Source organism: Drosophila virilis, chromosome 3 (genome assembly GCF_030788295.1).
Source record: "Drosophila virilis strain 15010-1051.87 chromosome 3, Dvir_AGI_RSII-ME, whole genome shotgun sequence".
Taxonomy (NCBI): Eukaryota; Metazoa; Arthropoda; class Insecta; order Diptera; family Drosophilidae; genus Drosophila; species Drosophila virilis.
Genome location: NC_091545.1, coordinates 5,911,807 through 5,928,399, shown reverse-complemented (window position 1 = coordinate 5,928,399; position 16,593 = coordinate 5,911,807). Strand labels below are relative to the sequence as shown.

At 47.2% G+C, this 16,593-nt stretch overlaps 7 protein-coding genes and 1 non-coding gene across 11 annotated transcripts; 5 read left to right on the top strand and 3 right to left on the bottom strand.

Moving 5' to 3' along the window:
* The first annotated feature begins 448 nt into the window (after positions 1–448).
* Positions 449–2,391, top strand: Fie (Fire exit). The gene is made up of 4 exons (XM_002046522.4): positions 449–701; positions 1,218–1,599; positions 1,678–1,814; positions 1,880–2,391. The coding sequence occupies exons 1-4, from the start codon at positions 576–578 to the stop codon at positions 1,967–1,969; spliced, it is 735 nt and encodes a 244-aa protein (XP_002046558.1). The 5' UTR covers positions 449–575; the 3' UTR covers positions 1,970–2,391.
* Positions 768–1,026, bottom strand: LOC6624705 (U11 spliceosomal RNA). Its single transcript, XR_048881.2, has one exon. It is a non-coding gene; the product is annotated as a U11 spliceosomal RNA (small nuclear RNA).
* A 40-nt stretch (positions 2,392–2,431) lies between the features above and the next one.
* Gr63a (Gustatory receptor 63a) lies at positions 2,432–4,462 on the bottom strand. Its single transcript, XM_002046521.4, has 3 exons — positions 4,248–4,462; positions 4,043–4,192; positions 2,432–3,979 (listed from the first exon to the last, which is right to left on the bottom strand). The coding sequence occupies exons 1-3, from the start codon at positions 4,458–4,460 to the stop codon at positions 2,873–2,875; spliced, it is 1,470 nt and encodes a 489-aa protein (XP_002046557.1). The 5' UTR covers positions 4,461–4,462; the 3' UTR covers positions 2,432–2,872.
* Positions 4,463–4,939: 477 nt separating this feature from the next.
* On the top strand, positions 4,940–6,659 carry Cdc37 (cell division cycle protein 37). Its single transcript, XM_002046520.4, has 4 exons — positions 4,940–5,098; positions 5,159–5,362; positions 5,449–6,108; positions 6,172–6,659. The coding sequence occupies exons 1-4, from the start codon at positions 5,066–5,068 to the stop codon at positions 6,472–6,474; spliced, it is 1,200 nt and encodes a 399-aa protein (XP_002046556.1). The 5' UTR covers positions 4,940–5,065; the 3' UTR covers positions 6,475–6,659.
* A 43-nt stretch (positions 6,660–6,702) lies between these two features.
* On the top strand, positions 6,703–7,921 carry LOC6624006 (dnaJ homolog subfamily B member 13). The gene is made up of 2 exons (XM_002046519.4): positions 6,703–7,688; positions 7,748–7,921. The coding sequence occupies exons 1-2, from the start codon at positions 6,704–6,706 to the stop codon at positions 7,861–7,863; spliced, it is 1,101 nt and encodes a 366-aa protein (XP_002046555.2). The 5' UTR covers position 6,703; the 3' UTR covers positions 7,864–7,921.
* Positions 7,922–8,030: 109 nt separating this feature from the next.
* On the top strand, positions 8,031–11,234 carry Patj (patj crumbs cell polarity complex component). Its single transcript, XM_002046518.4, has 2 exons — positions 8,031–9,867; positions 9,922–11,234. The coding sequence occupies exons 1-2, from the start codon at positions 8,335–8,337 to the stop codon at positions 10,984–10,986; spliced, it is 2,598 nt and encodes an 865-aa protein (XP_002046554.1). The 5' UTR covers positions 8,031–8,334; the 3' UTR covers positions 10,987–11,234.
* JTBR (jumping translocation breakpoint protein JTBR) lies at positions 11,167–11,996 on the bottom strand. The gene has a single exon (XM_002046517.4). The coding sequence runs from the start codon at positions 11,770–11,772 to the stop codon at positions 11,308–11,310; it is 465 nt and encodes a 154-aa protein (XP_002046553.1). The 5' UTR covers positions 11,773–11,996; the 3' UTR covers positions 11,167–11,307.
* A 142-nt stretch (positions 11,997–12,138) lies between these two features.
* Positions 12,139–15,909, top strand: LOC6622824 (putative uncharacterized protein DDB_G0271606). 4 transcript variants are annotated; one of them, XM_015175421.3, is made up of 4 exons: positions 12,146–12,385; positions 12,673–12,807; positions 14,386–15,024; positions 15,307–15,909. In XM_015175421.3, exons 1-4 carry the CDS (start codon positions 12,268–12,270, stop codon positions 15,708–15,710), a joined length of 1,296 nt encoding a protein of 431 aa, XP_015030907.1. In that variant the 5' UTR covers positions 12,146–12,267; the 3' UTR covers positions 15,711–15,909. The 4 variants fall into 4 exon arrangements, with proteins under 4 accessions (XP_070064723.1, XP_015030907.1, XP_002046552.1 ...); XM_002046516.4 differs by lacking the exons at positions 14,386–15,024; positions 15,307–15,909 and adding exons at positions 13,049–13,696; positions 13,761–14,300 and having other exon boundaries at positions 12,151–12,385; XM_070208622.1 differs by lacking the exon at positions 12,673–12,807 and having other exon boundaries at positions 12,139–12,385.
* Positions 15,910–16,593: the final 684 nt, after the last annotated feature.

Sequence of the window (16,593 nt, the reverse complement as noted above, 5' to 3'; positions counted from 1 at the left end):
ATGTATATATGTATGTATGTAAGAATGGATGCATGCATGCATACATGTATGAATGCAGGCATGTATGCATGTATGAATGCATGTATGAATGCATGCATGTATGCAAGCATGTATGCATGCATGTATGCATGTATGAATGCATGCATGTATACATGTACACATATGTGCTTCCCCGACATGTACGCATGCCTGCATGTTTGCATATATGCAAACCAAACATGCATAGATATTATATGTACAAAAAGAAACTAAATTTATCAACCAAATCATTCACTATATCTAATAGACCTCATAAACGAAAGGGTATAGATAGTTTTCATAGAACACAAACAAGTAAAAGCTTTTTGAGTATCATAACAAACCTTGGAACAATTTCCAATACTAGCGTTGGCTTCGCCGTGCAGCAGCACGAAAGCTTTTACGTGGGAGCCGTAAATGAAGACCCACCCTCGAAGCTTCATTGCCAATTGGATGACGAAACAGTTCGCTACCGCCAGCAGCTAAAGTTGAGAGCCAACGGAAAAATCCATAAATTGATTGAAGAAGCAGAAGAAGCTTGGAAAAAACTCCGGAAAATGCTGCTGCCCAAGGTCAAAACAGGTGGCATCTGGAGCTGTCGCCAGCTCTGGGATTTGTTAATGTCACCAATATCACCTCGCAACTTGCGCACCACAGCTCTGCTGACTAGCATCTACCAGATGGTAAGTCCATATCACCACCACCTTCCACTCTTATGCATGCAGCTGCAGTCTGATAGATCAATAAATGGGGGCGCAGCGCACGGACCACCGACACGCAGACAAATCCGCAATTCGGTTGTCACCAAAGTGCAGCCGCCTGCCCCTAAATACAAAAATTACGCACTGGATATGCAAAGCCATACCCCACTGAGCACGCCAGAACCCATCAAAGGCGGCAATGTAGCGCACGCCCCCACCCACGAAGAGCGTATGGATGAGCCAACGGCGCAATGCGTCTGCAATCAAGCTCCTAACATTGGAACGTGCTAAGACGAGCGCCCTTTTTAATTGAGACCTGACACGAGACGCATATTCATCTGCACAGTGCTAAAACCGGTTGTGAATTATTGGCGCAACTGCTGAAATATGTGTCCAGAGAAATTTGACAGCCCTGCAAGATCAGCAGAGTTTTATTTGAGCATATTCAAAGAGGAATTCAAATATTTCTATACTCTATTATTTTCCTATTTTCCGCAGCTCATTGCTCATGCTATACTTTTCATGGTGATGCTCTGTCTATCGCATGCGGAGCAAATGCGTCATCTGCTCGATTTGGATATTCTGGATCAGAAGGACAGCGGATTCTACAACATGTCACCATTTCACAATGATATGCGCCTCAAAACCGCGGCTCAACTGGCGGATGCTACCGAAAATGCACTCTATGTATTGGCAGGAATTACCATCGCTTATGCCCTGAGCACCGTATCCTTGTTCTTTGGCGTGTTCAAGAATAAACCTGGTCTAATTATACCCTGGCTGGTGTTCGAGTTTCTGGGTCTGATTGCCCTTGCCGTTTTTGTATTTATGCTAAAGGATACCAAATTGACCATGATATTTGGCGGGCAGGACTCCTATTGTGAGTATATCATGCACATTTTTGGAGGTTATGTTTAGAGTTAAGAACTGTTTGTTTATTTATTTTTTTTTAATTTAGTTATCATCTGTTATACGCTGATCTGCATAGATGGCATCAAGTGGTATGTAATGCACAGCTTCTATCAAAGTCTACGCACAATGAACAAATTGCGAGAGATTGCAACAGTTGCTATACCCTGCCCTGCCCCGGGCGCTGTAAGTATTAACGCTCAACCCAGATTATAATATATGAAACTTATTCCAAGCAGCTTTCTTCGCAGGTACCCTATCAGTTCCGCAAGGAGCACATGTATTTGGGCAGCAACGGCTACAAACATATTCTGACTGAGTCCCCGGATGGCCAGGGTTAAATACGGCAGTCACTATAAAACGCTTCGACGAATTCATCATACCCTCCCAATCCCCAACGTCATCGAACTTCCAGCATCAAGTGTCTTAAAATTTGTTTCCAATTTCTTTTATTTTTCATTAGTTTAATCAGCGTTATTGGAACGTGTGTGATATGGATAAAGAGGAACTGAGAGATAACTATTTTAGATAGATGCAGCGCAAAAAGGGTTATGCACACAGATACACTATATTCTTATGGCAATATATACACAACACATATACATAACCCGACCCGACCCCTAGCAATTTATTATAGTATGCTAGATACTCATTAACTATTTTCAATGTAGAGCGCTTACAATTAAATATTTGATCTAAATGTTTAGTAGCTGTAGACAATTTAACTTTATTTAAATAAACATAAAAATATTCATGTGTTAAATGGGATTCGAACCTAGTGTCTAGTGCGTTACAATACCAACTGTTATGCGCTGCGCTACAGCTCGAGCGTTTCGCGGCGTACCAAATGCTTATATGTATGATATACGGTATAATAGCTGCCCTTGCTTATGTAGCCGTCTCTTTCACTCACATTGCTGTGTTAACAAGGGCATTTCCCATTGGCCAATTGTTTTAGACCGTTTAATTTGAACATTAATTTCTGCTTGAGTTAAAGTTATAAAGCATTTTGGTTAAAGCAATTTTATTTAAAAAAATGTTCGAATGGCCTTTTTTTGTGGCATAAATAACAAATATTAGAAAATATGTTTCATTTGGCTTGTTGCCTGTTAAATTGTTTACTTCTAATAACTATGCTAATACATGTACATATATTATTCTCTAGTTGCGGTGCAGGTTTTGTTTGTTTTCCTTGGGTTTTTTTTTTTATTGTTGCGGCCTTACAACATTTACCTTGACCCATTTTAACCCTTGCGGCCACGCCCAGATCGGCCTACTGGTGTTGTTGTAGGTGTGGGTGCCAGGGTGGAGCTGGGCGTGCCCAGCAAGGTCATGTCATTGCCCAAACTGTCCATCAACATGTCGGCCACGGTCACATTTGAGTTGCCAGCGCCGTCGCCCTTGTCCGTCGGAATGCTGATCTGGAACTGCAGCAGCACCACCAAATAGGTGACCATGGTGGTGATCAGGCCCTTGAACAGAGTGCGATTGACATCAAAGAAGCCGCCGCAATTGATGTTCGAGGGATTCATTTCGGTGGCGCGCAAAAACATATTAATCTCCGTCTGGGCGTCTGAGTTCATCCAATTGAGTTCGACCATCAAAAGTTTCTTTTGGAAATTTGTGCGCACATTAACCGAGGCATAGTGGGCCTCATCGCAAATATAGAAGAGCAATCCGATATTCCAGAGCGCCGTTATGGTCAATCCGATATCCTTAATGCCGAATCCTTCCGAGAGCTGTGACATGAGTCCATAAATCGACAGAGTGATGATAAAGAACAAATAGAGACTCATGAATACAAAGGTGTAGCACAGGGCATTGCCCATGTCCCGGGTCAGCTTGCTCAGACGCAGCCACAGGACACGATAGTCTGCCACCATGGCGGCGGGACCGATGTGCTTCAGTGCCTTCTGAAAACGCTCCGCCAGCAGATAGGCCGTGGTGCTGATTGCCTCGCAGATGAGAAACCACCAGCCGCCCAGCATGGCCGTCAGATTGTCCAGTATGCAGTAGGGCACCACCTGATTGAGATTGAAATCCGACATGGTTATGTGAATGATGACCACGGACAGCACCGAGAGTATGGGCAGCAGGATGGCAATGTAGATCGCCTTCTGGCGGAGATTAAGCGGCAAACTGTGACCTGAGATCTGATAGTAGAGCACCTCAAAGTCATCCCAGTCGTTGAACAAGAGCGCTATCTTCTTGGCCTCCAACCATAGTATGGGTATTATTATGATTGGCAGAATATTGACCAGAAATAGATACGCAATGACTGCCTCCTCGAAGGGTCCGCTGAGCGAGCGCACAATGTGGATTCGATTGTTGGCCACGTAGCCAACATAACACTGCATCAGTCGTATGATTAATCAGGAATTCCCTTTATGTCCCTAATGGAAAGGAAAACTCACCGCTAGAAAAACGAAGAAAACAACCGAATAGACGAAAGGCGCCGAATTTAAAGCAAATTTGGCGCGGGAGGGACCGCGCCGCACAATGGGCAGAACCCCGATGATCCGTAGGAACCAATTAACCGGCGCAATGCTGCGATAAAAAACGCTCTGGCAGAACAAACTCCAATTAATTACAATTAAACTCATTTGATTTGTTGCTTACCGGGGTAAAGTCGGGATTATTGGAGCCCACCGTGCTTATGGAACCGCGTTTCTTATCATTTGCCGGCGGTATATAGTCGTTGTCCAAACGTTCAGCCAATCCAATAGAATACTTCCGGACTCCTTGAAGATAGGCCTGCGCATTGCCGCTGTTTATGGGCTTGGCATTCAGGAATACCGTGTCTGCCTTTTTGCGTCTATAATAGCTGGCCATTGTACTTGAACTGTGAGTATTTTTTACACCTTACTAACTGCCTTGGCACAGACATGGCCATTAAAAATGCATTTAACCTCGCCCTCTATTTGTTTCTTTGTGTTTGCATTGCAAGAACAACTTGAGTTTCCTGTTGATTTCGTTTGTTTGTCTTCTGCATGCATTAACCTTAACCATGTGTCCCAATTTCAAATTTCCATGAATGGCGCGCAACTGCTTGAACTTTCGCAATATTGCTGTTTGCCAACACTGTGAAATCTATCGCAATCGACTGAGCTATCGATGAATTGACTCTCTAGAGCGAGCCAATTAAGTACGCTTATTTCATGAAATGGACGTCATTGTTCAAGTGTGATCTTCATATTTAAGCCAGCTTCATATTCAACTTTAAGAGAAGCATATCATAATTTTTTCACCGAAGAAGCTTTAGTTATTTAAGTCACTGATACAGTGTCAGGTATAAAAACCATCGATATTAAGCAGCTCAACCAAATATAAATTCGTTCATCGATAGATTGATTTTAGTGCATCACTAGCTACATTTCTAGAACTTGCAGAGAAAAGCCGAAAAAAAAACAATAAAATACAAAAATTCAATAAGCAATATGGTCGATTATAGCAAATGGAAAAATATTGAGGTGCGTAGCTTTAAAACAAACGTGAGAAATTAAATTAAGCATAATTTGAATTTCTCGCAGATTTCGGACGATGAGGACGAAACACACCCAAACATCGACACGCCTTCGCTGTTTCGCTGGCGACACCAGGCGCGCGTGGAGCGCATGGCCGAGTCCGAGAAGGAAAAGGAGGAGCTGAAGAAGAAACGACAGAGCTATCAGGCGCGACTGATAAATGTCAAGGAGCTTATCAGTAAAAAAGAGGGTGACGAAGTGGCACTGAAGGTAAATTTGTGCTGAACAACCTGTTATCAATATTTTATTAAATCTCGCATCCGTTAATTCTCTCTCTTTATATATATATATCACAGAAAGAACTGGAAAAAATTGAAAACGAGGGAAAGGAACTTGATCGCCAAGAAAACGAGCTGCTGAAGCGAGAGAAGAAGACACCGTGGAATGTCGACACAATAAGCAAACCTGGCTTCGAGAAAACAGTTATTAACAAAAAGCCACCACGCAAAGCGGCCGAGGATCTGACCGAAGAGGAGCGCGAGCAGCGCATGAAACAGTTCGTCAAGGAGAACGAGAAGCTGTGCAAACAGTATGGCATGCTGCGCAAGTACGACGACTCCAAGCGTTTCCTGCAGGAGCACTTGGATCTGGTATGCGAGGAGACGGCAAACTATTTGGTTATCTGGTCAATCAATTTGGAAATGGAGGAGAAACACGATCTGATGGCACATGTGGCGCATCAGTGCATCTGCATGCAGTACATTCTGGAGCTGGCCAAGCAATTGGATGTGGATCCGCGCGCCTGTGTTAGCTCGTTCTTCTCCAAAATTCAACAATGTGTGCCTGAGTATCGTCAGCAATTCGAGAGCGAAATTGAGGGCTTCAAGGAACGCATCCAGAAGAGAGCACAGGAAAAGTTACAGGAGGCCATGGCACAGCTGGAAGAAGAGGAGAAACAGGAGCGTATGGGACCCGGCGGTCTGGATCCCGCTGACGTTTTTGAATCCCTGCCCGAGGTGAGTTTAATTACGACTCAAATAAAAATGCATACTATATGATAGCTTTCTTGCCTCGAACAGGAACTTAAAGCTTGCTTTGAATCGCGTGACATTGAGCTATTGCAGAAGACTATAGCGACCATGCCGGTGGATCAGGCCAAGTATCACATGAAACGTTGCGTCGACTCTGGCCTGTGGGTGCCAAATGCCGCCGATGTGCAACTGGGCAATGATGAAACGGAGGCCAAAGATGATGAGACCACGACGGCGACAAATGAAACCCCAACGGAGAAGGAGAATTCCAAATCGCAAAACGAAAAAAGTGCCGACGCTGCCAAGGAGGAGCCCCTATATGCTGGCGTTAGCACCGACGACGTTGACTGATCCTTCAGCGCTGTTATTGCATGTTACACTATAAGTTTAATCTTAATAACCCGCCCATTTGTTCAACAAAATCAGTTGGTGTGTAGTTTGATAGAAAACCAACTAAATTTTCAGTAAACTGGGCTTGAGCTTTCAATCAAATTCAAGCTGTCTCCGTGAATATATACTCCCGATAATTAAAAATACGTTTATCAAGTTTCTATATATATATATATATTTAACTATCGCCATGAACCGCCCCGAGCTGGACTACTATGCTGTGCTGGACATGCCGCGCAATGCCAGCAAGGAGCAAATCACGTTGGCATACCGCCGCATGGCAGTTCGTTTGTGTCCGCATCGGGACAAGAAATACGAGATGGACTTTGTGCCGCTGGCGCAGGAGGGCAGGCTGACGCACTTGTCGCCCATGAGCGAGACCAAACAATGGGCCTATATCAATATGGCATTCGATGTGCTGGGCCACGATCTATACCGTGCCATCTATGATCGCTATGGTGAAGCGGGCCTATTCGAGGGCGTGATGCTGCCCAATGGCTATTTTCCGCCCTATCAATATCATGGCGATCACATGAAGGTTTACGAGCAGGTCTTTGCCAGCTACTCGCCGTTTGCCAATGTCATAGACGCCATTACAAATCCGCCCAGCTTGTATGCCACCAGGGAGCACGGCATTGGCGTGCGCCACAAGGATGCCAATACGGAGCGCATTATACATTTGTCCTTGGAGGAGGTGCGCACTGGCTGCGTAAAGCTAATGCATGTTTGGCGCCAAGAGATTGTCGATAAGAAGGAATCGCGTCTGGAGAAGCGCAAGCACACGCTCAAGCTAATCATACGACCGGGAACCACAGCCGGCACGCGCTTCTGCTTCAAGGAGGAGGGTGATCGGTATCCCACAACCATACCCGGCGATATTATATTCATTGTCGCCGACAAGCCGCATCCGACATTCGAGCGGCGCAATATGCACGACCTGGTCTATCGCTATGACATCAATCTGGCCCAGGCTTATACGGGTTTCACATTCTTCGTTGATACCCTGGACAAGCGTCAGCTGAAGATTGTCATATCGGATGTGGTTACTCCGGGCTACCAGAAGATCATGCCACTCGAGGGATTGCCCAAGTGCCAAAATTTGGATGCGGTGAAGGCAATTAAGCAAGCCAATAAGAGAATTGAAGACTTTGGTGATCTAATAATTGAGTTTAATTGTAAAAAAAATTGTTAAGAACAAACAATAGCGCGAAAAGTAATTACGATTTATTTACAGACTTATTCCCAAAATATCTGACACCAGAGATGAAGACATTGACCCGTAATTTCTACAAGGAGTTCCGTAGGATGGAACAGGCGCTGGAAGATGAGGAGAAGCTGCATATGAAGTGATTAATTGTATTTTATTTGATTTAAATTGTGCAAATAGAAATTAACTGTGATTTGAAAACCGCTCTAATTTGGCATGCAGCAGCATACTGGGCGTAAGGTATCGATAGTTTTGTATGGTATCGATAAATCGATAGAGTGTTCAATTTTTACGAACAAGTAAAACATAGCATAATTAAAAAACAGCAAGAAAAACAACAAAGAATAATAATTTGTGCTAAAACGAAAAACACATAAAAAAAACTAATTATATCAGAGTGTTAAATTTCGACGTAAGCTCGTAGAAAAAAACACTAGAAGTGCAGCTAAAAACCAAACTGATTTTTGGCCTACATAATTTAATTACTGACACCTGTGCAGTACGCCCCCCTCCAAGCCAGCCCAGGGCCAAAGCAACGGAAATACCAGCGATACGCTTCAGTGCAAGTGGAGGCCAGCTAGCTGACCACACCCACATCCAAAGCAGAGGTAAAAATGCACCTGAGCGCCGATATTTCCAGTGCCTTGCAGCAAATCGAAGCTGTGAAAAAGGGCATCGACGAGTCCGAGGATGTGAAGCTGCAATTGCAAACGGCGGACAGTTTAAATACTATACTGGGCATACTGACAGATCCGGTTTTCCGTACCATTGCCCATGTGCAGGAGTCGCTGTACGAGCTGGGCATACAGCTGGGCCAGCATCCGTCCATGTTGCCCAACGACTTTGACATCGATGTCAGCGGGAATCTGGTGCTTAGCCTGAATGGCGGCGATGTTATGTACGATTCGTCGGCGCCAGCTAGTCCGGACAAGTCCAGCTCAACGGGCGAGGTGGAGGCGCGTCCACAGAGCCAAAACTCCAAGTCGGCCGCTGCCGATTTATATGCCACGGACTATGCCCAAATCCAGGCCATTGAGCTGGTTAACGATGGCACTGGCCTGGGCTTCGGCATAATTGGGGCACGCAACTCGGGTGTCATTGTGAAGACCATCTTGCCAGGTGGCGTGGCAGATCGTGATGGACGCCTGCGTTCCGGGGATCACATTCTACAAATTGGCGATGTCAATCTGCACGAGATGGTGTCCGAGCAGGTGGCCGCAGTGCTGCGGCAATCGGGCACACATGTCCGTCTCGTGGTGGTGCGTCCCATTGAGCAGAACCTGCCCACGCCACAATATGCCTTAGAGCCGGGCAGCGCTGTGGTGCCCACGCGCGTGCTCGTCGATCCTGCCGAGCTGGAGCGCTATCTCATCTCGACCGGCTATCCGGAGATCTTTGGCGAGAGCTCGACGGCCTCCACGCCGCAGACGACCACGGAGGATGAACGCTTTGTGTATCGCGGCGAGACCTCAATGCTCATTGATCCCAGCATTGATCTGGACGAGCTGCTGGCCCTGCCCGAAACGGAGAAGCTACAGGTGGAACTGAAGAAAGATGCCAACGGCTTGGGCATCACCATTGCCGGTTACGTGTGCGAAAAGGAGGAGCTCTCGGGCATCTTCGTGAAGAGCGTCTCACCGGGCTCAGCGGCGGATCTGAGCGGACGCATACGCGTCAACGATCGCATCATCGAGGTTGATGGCCAATCGCTGCAGGGCTATTCCAATCACCAGGCTGTCGAGCTGCTAAAGAAGTCCGGCCAGGTGGTCAATCTGCGCCTCGAGCGCTATTTGCGCGGTCCAAAATATGAACAGCTGCAGCAGGCCATCGCCGCCAATGCCAATGAAAAGCTGCCCGCCAGTGCACCTGGCACACCCTCGCGCGCGCCCTTGCCAACGCCTTCGTCCACTGCCACAGCTGCCGCCAGCATCTCGTCTGCAACAGCGACCTCCAGGGAGCTGGAGGATGAGACACTGCCCGCGCCAGACGCCTTCATGATGACCACGCCGCCCTCCAGCTCGCTGGCCACCACCACAACGCTGAGCAGCTTTGGCGCCGGCAAGCAATTGGTGGCAGTGCGAGATTCACTCGAAGGCGCGCCCAAGATTATACCCACGGATGTGGTCCAGCTGGCCGATAAGCAAGAGGTAAGCATCGCATAAATTTGATATATTCCTGGTGCTCACATTTTCTGTTTGCAGGCGGCTGTGCATGCCAAAAACTCTAGTCTTATCACGCGCCACAAATACCACATGGATGCGGAGCTCAGCGAGGAGATCGAGGCGGAGATTGTGCGCAAGTGGCAAAAGATTGTGGGCTCCGACATGGAGGTGATTGTGGCGCAGATCAAAAAGTTTGCCGTCGGCGGCCTGGGCATCTCGCTGGAGGGCACCGTCGATGTGGAGGGCGGACGCGAGGTGCGTCCACATCATTATATACGCTCCATACTGCCCGACGGCCCGGTTGGTGTCAACGGCGTGTTGCGCTCGGGCGATGAGCTGCTGGAGGTTAACGGCGAGCGATTGCTAGGCATGAATCATTTGGAAGTCGTGGCCATATTGAAGGAGTTGCCATTGGACGTGCGCATGGTGTGCGGACGCAGCAAGGGCACCACGCTGCTGCCCTTCTCGGATGACACCTTAAAGAAACTGAGCAACAATTTTGAGAACCTGCTGCCGGCCACGGATCGTCTGGTGAAGGCCAAGTCCGACGGCAGCCTGGCCACAGCTGGCTCAGTGGCCGATTCGGACAACGTGGCCGTGGCGGCCTCGTCGTTCAACAAGCTGAAATCTCGCTCACTGGAGCCGCTCACCGGCCTGGCCATGTGGTCGTCGCAGCCGCAAATAATTGAGCTGCTGAAGGGCGATCGCGGTTTGGGCTTTTCCATACTGGACTATCAGGATCCCTTGGACTCGAACGATACGCTGATTGTCATACGCTCGCTGGTGCCTGGCGGCGTGGCTCAGCTGGATGGCAGGCTGATACCGGGCGATCGGCTGCTGTTTGTGAACTCCATTAATTTGGAGAACGCTTCGCTGGATCAGGCCGTGCAGGCCTTGAAGGGCGCACCCAAAGGCGTGGTGCGCATCGGTGTGGCCAAGCCGCTGCCAATGACCGATAACTCGCTGAAGGCGTGCAGCAATACCAGCACCACCAGCGAGGAGACACTCGATGCCCAGCAATCACCGCCAGCGCTGCCCACAGCGGCGCCTCCAACAGCAGCCAAGGGTGCAGAGCCGGATCTGATACCCGACTGGCGCAAATAGACGCTGCATCATTATGCTGTTATTATATTTATATAGGAATTGGGCGCAAGTGCACCAATAACCAAGTATGTTATGCACCAATTGTGTTGACCAGAGCCGCTGCAATGAGCGCGGCTCGGCTTGTCCCTGATCCGGGACAGCTGCATTCCCGATATTCGCAATATATTCCATTCCCCCGAGTATTAGTTTAAGTGTGTGTGAATTTAATGTACTTAAAGCTAAATAAATTATGCAAATCGTTTACAATAGTTTAATATATATATATATATGTATGTACACAATGATGCGTTGAGTATCCTTGGCATGGCTGCTGCTCAGCGGCTACTGCACCCGGTTCAGCTGACGCTCGATGCGCATATAGTTGCGCCTGGAGAGTATACGATCCCGGGCATAGCTCACCAAATAGCTGAGCACGCCCAGGACAAATGCTATCGCCTCGAATTTGATGAAATTCCGCTGCTCGATGAGCGCCACTCGGTCGCAGCTCTTGGTCACAATCTCGCCGCTTTTGCAGCGCAGCACCTCCTTGTAATGTGTATGGATGCAGACGCCCAGACTGCGGCTGACTATGTCGAACTCGGAGCAGGGATGACACTCCTGGACCACGGTGTAGCTCTCGTGTCTCCAGCAGGTCGAGTTGTTCTCTATGACGAACTGTTGGCCGCGACGACGCGCTAGGCTGCCCTCCGCAGCATAACGGGATTCGATAATAAGCACTAGGATCGTCACCAGGGTGAGGGCAGTCAGGCCCAGGACCATGTGATGCCTCTGGCAGTTTTCGAGCATTTTACTTTTGCTTATAAGTGCAAAACAAAAAAAGAAACTAAAATGAAAGTCGAATTTGTTTTTGCTTTCACAGCTGTTGAGTCCAGGGCTGCAGGCAATTACTCATTAAGTTTACACGATACCAATAAGTATAAGTATGCTGAAAGTTGCTTTGCATATGTGTGTTGGCCTCAGTAAATACATAAACAATTAGGTTTAGGAAAAAAGCAGAGAACTACAAGTTATTCATACAATTTAATTTATAATTATCAACAATAATGAATATTACAAGCATTGTGAGTTGTCAAAAAGGTATCGTTACGTTCGTTGATTCATTACAGCAAGCATCGATGCCCGACTATCGATATTCATCGATAGAACAGGCTGTTTACGAAAAAGTAAAACATGCAAATGGCAAGGAAGGGACAGAGACCAAAACAATTACGAAGATAGCCTTAAAGAGAAACGTGGAAAATTTATGAAAAACTGTGAAAATTGTGTGGTGGCGCATAGAAAATGGTGCTGCGGTCGGGAATTATAATTCCATTTCAATTTCGCGATACTAAGAAGCTGCTCATGATTGGTGTGCCCGAGGAAAATCGAAATCTGAACATATGGGACTTGAAGAATGTTGGTAAGCCTTGTTAACGGACGAAGTGCTAGTGCGGGTGCTGCTTGTCAGTGCCAGCGGGCAGGGGGCAGGGGCAACAGCGCGCACGCTGCCGTTACTGGCCGCCCCCAGGCCCAGGGCAGGTCGTTAAACTTAATTGCCTTCGAAAATGTGTGTACCGAGAGCACGAGAACACCCAACTGTATAAAGGCTGCAAAGCAGCATAGCAAATACATAAATTTGTGAATTGGACATTGGAATTGAGCGATTTTCTCGGTTCTGTTTCTATTTCTGCTTCATTTCGTTTGCAGTGCGCGCCGCATTTGGCATCTACAATTTCGAGTTTCGCAATAAAAAAATCGGCTTCAACATACCCGATGAGCTGCTGCTGCATTATTTGGCCCAACGTCACGACCTCACAAATTTCGTTATAGAAATCAGCCAAGGTAATTGCATTAGCCATATAAGTTAGCCGCGTTACACACTAGCGTTTAAGCCCTTAACAACCTGGAGCCATTACATATATACATATGTATATATCAAAAGAACTACAATATATATGAATGCCATGTGCGTTTATTGATCTGTGTGTATATAGATGCGGCAGCCGCAATACGTGCTTTGCTTGTAAGTCTCTCACAATTGCATTGTAATAAAAATCCCCATTGAAAATGCTTCCTTTTGCAGCCCTAGACGATGGCCATGCCAAGGAGCTGCTCTCTTATGAGCCTTCCTGCTCAATGGCTGCGTTGAAGCAGCAGCAGCAGCAGCAACAACAGCAGCAGCAACACCATCATCCGCATCCGCTACAGCACCATGTGCCACTGCCGCAGCGCTCTAATGAGAGCGGCAGTCACGCCCACGATTATGTGGGTGGTGGAGCAACGGCCTTGCCCGGATCACAGCCGAATTCGCCAGCGCTGCGCGTTTGCAATGAACCTGTGGACTCGCCGTTGGAGCATGCCAATAACTCGAATTCGGAGCATGCAGATGCTGGACAAAAAATGCGGCTTACACAGACATATGCGGAACGCACGCCCGAATCGCTAACACAATCCATAGATCCCATGGACATAATACCCAAAGCAGAGTCCGAATCCGAGGCGGAGCGTGTAGCGCGTGCGGCCCGCTATCAGGCACGGGTGCAGCAGCAGCAACAGGAGCAACAGCAACACCAACAACAACAGCAGCAACAACAACAGGCACAAGCCTTGCAGCACGCGCTGCCTGCTCAGCAATTCTTTTCAAACTACACGCACAGTCTGCCGACTATGACGCCACCAAACACTTCGCAACAGTCGCCCTACACGCCCGGACTGATGAGTCGCTTTAGAAGTGAGTAGTACCCGCGAAGATGGGAGAGCATTTCGTAAGATTTATTAATTGATCTTGCTTGCAGAACGCGGTGAGCGCATGTCCAAGGATCAAAAGGAGCTGTACGTCAAGTTCTTTGAGGACAATCCCTGCATGCTGTCGAACCATCGCCGCCACGATGGCCTCACCGAGCCACTGTGGGCCAAGCTGGCGCACATGCTCAATAGTGTGCCGCAGGGCGCTGTCAAGAACGTGGAGGATTGGAAGCAAACATTTGATGCCTGGCGCTATCGCATTTTCATGTACACACGCTACAACTCCAAACTGAGCATGTCGGAGACGAGCGATCCCAAGAACTTTAAGCCGCTGACCGCAACTGATCAGAAGGCGTACGCCATGTGGACCAGTCACAAGCACATTGCACCGCCGGACTACGACAAAATGGATATGTTTGTGCCACTGGACGAGAGCACCACGGCAACGAACAGTTACGACTACTAAGGCCAAGTCCAAGCCCAAACCCCAGTGCAAATGTTAATTGATAATCAGAACGAAGATGACGTGTACTTTAACTAATGCTAAGCGCTAAATACATTATGTTTAAGCAACATATATGAAACACAAACCTTTTTTTTTTGATTAAGCAACTAGATTTAAGTATCATTTTTGTGTGTAATTCTTGCAACTAACTCGCCTCTTTTTGTTTTCAGTGTACGATGCCGCCTTGGAAAACTATGTGCTGCATCCGCAGTGCCGCTGTGGCGCCCAAAAGCTGCTCAACGATTCGCCCACACCGGAGGAGCCCACGAATTTGTGCCAGAGCAGCAGTGTCGTGGATGCAGCGCCCTCGGCCTCAACGCTGGCGCTGCCCAGTTGCGACGATGATGAGCAGGAGAGCATGAAATACCGCATCGATAAGGCTAGCAGCGGCGCTGCGTCTGCGGAGCTCGGCATGCCCGCCTATGATCCGTGTACGCCCAAAATGGACTATGATACGCAGGACGAGCTACCGGATTCTCCGCACTCGCAGCACCAACAGCAGCAGCTCCAGCAGCAGGTACCAACGGCGCCCTTGCCCTTGCCGCCGCCACCCACACATATTCCGCATCATCATCAGCACGAGGAGGAGCAGCAGCAGCTGCTGCAGGAGCGTATACAGCACGAGTTTATGCTGCAGCAGCAACATCAGCATCAGCATTTGCAGCAACAACAGCATCTGGCGTTGCTGCAGCAGCAGGAGCAGCAGCAGCAACAACAGCAGCAACAACAACAACAGCAGCAGCAGCAACAACAACAGCAACAAGGTGTCAGCATGGCCATAGGAACAACGGGCACAAACAACATTCGACGTGAGTTGAACAACAGATATGCAGAAAAGTATGCTATATTGGGAAATCAATCAAAGTCGCAAAGAAAACGAATCATTTGAGCTCTGTAACTGTAGATGCGTAAGAATGTTGTCCGCCCTCAAATCAGAGAATATAAAAGCCAGAGATTTCCCCGTCCAATAGAAATCCATAGTCAGAGCTGGGGATACCAAATTTAATTTGTATGACCCATAGCTACAAGTCGTGCATGTTTTTGGCAGCATTCGACAAAGTATTAATATTAATCAATCTTGCTCTTTACAGAACGTAAGGAGCGCATGTCGAAAAGGCAAAAGGAGCTGTACGTACACTTTCTGCAGCAGCATCAGTTCATTAACGACCATAGACGGAATGATCCGGTGCTGGATCCCTACTGGCTGAAGCTGGCCAATCTGTTGAATGCTGTGCCGCAGGGCGCCGTCAAGCATGTGACCGAATGGAAGCAGACGTTTGACAATTGGCGGTATCGCATCTTTTTGTATGCGCGCTACAACTCGAAGCTGCAGGATGAGGAGGCGCAGAATCCGCGCAACTTTAAGCCGCTGACACGCACCGACAAACAGGCATACATAATGTGGATACGCAATCCGGACACTGCGCCGCCGGATCTGGATAAAATGCGCAACGTGTTCTGCAATCTGGAGGAGAATACAACGCATCAGGACTAAAAGCCGGCCGGTCTTAACCGGGCCGGCTGAAACTGAAAGCGCTCTCGCTAATTGCCATTGTTCTAGTTCATAAGAGATGGTTTTCTATACGACATACATTTTATTGTTTTCATGTTAACGCTGTGTATTTTATAGCTGGAAATGCATTTTTCCTTTCTTTTTCTTTTTGTTATGCTAATATATATATATATTAATTGAACGGTTTTTAACTTAACATGCAAAAGCTTCAAGTGTGCAGAACTTAAGAGACAAGTTTTTATGAAAGAACTCGAGAGCTCTTACTTTCGCAAGGCTTCTAAGCTTTGGGCAATATGTTGATTATTTGAGAGCATGTTTGTAATAGGTTTCATATATAGTTTCGTTATATTTTTCCGGAAAGCGAGTTGTTGCTGAAAAACATGAACTGTGCAAATATTTCGTAAATCTGTCATATTAGGCTAGTTTATTTAATCTTTAATAACTCGAAGATACTTTTGCTTTTACTTTTGCTTAAGCTTAAAGTCTCGCAAATCTTGACAGTCAGGAATGGAATGTTCAAGATCATACAAAGAATCAGTTCTGGCTTGAGTTAACTTTCAAACTCCTTTCGAGAATTGGCTGAAGCCGGTTATGCAGGGTGTCCCTTCGTTAAGGCACCTTGAACTTTAATGGAGTTTTGTTTTCGTTCTGGCTGCACTTGTTGGCCTGCACTGCGCTGTGTCTAGAATTTAAAGTTGACAAACTCCTTTCGATATTGCAGCATTGTTGATTGTGTAAAACATATTGTACTGTGTACTTCCCTATCTGAGATATACAAATCAAGATCTCTAGACACCTACGTCTCTCTCTCTACGTAGACTTCTTATGCGTTGATTAATTTGCTGCCTGCGGGCGTACAGCATCC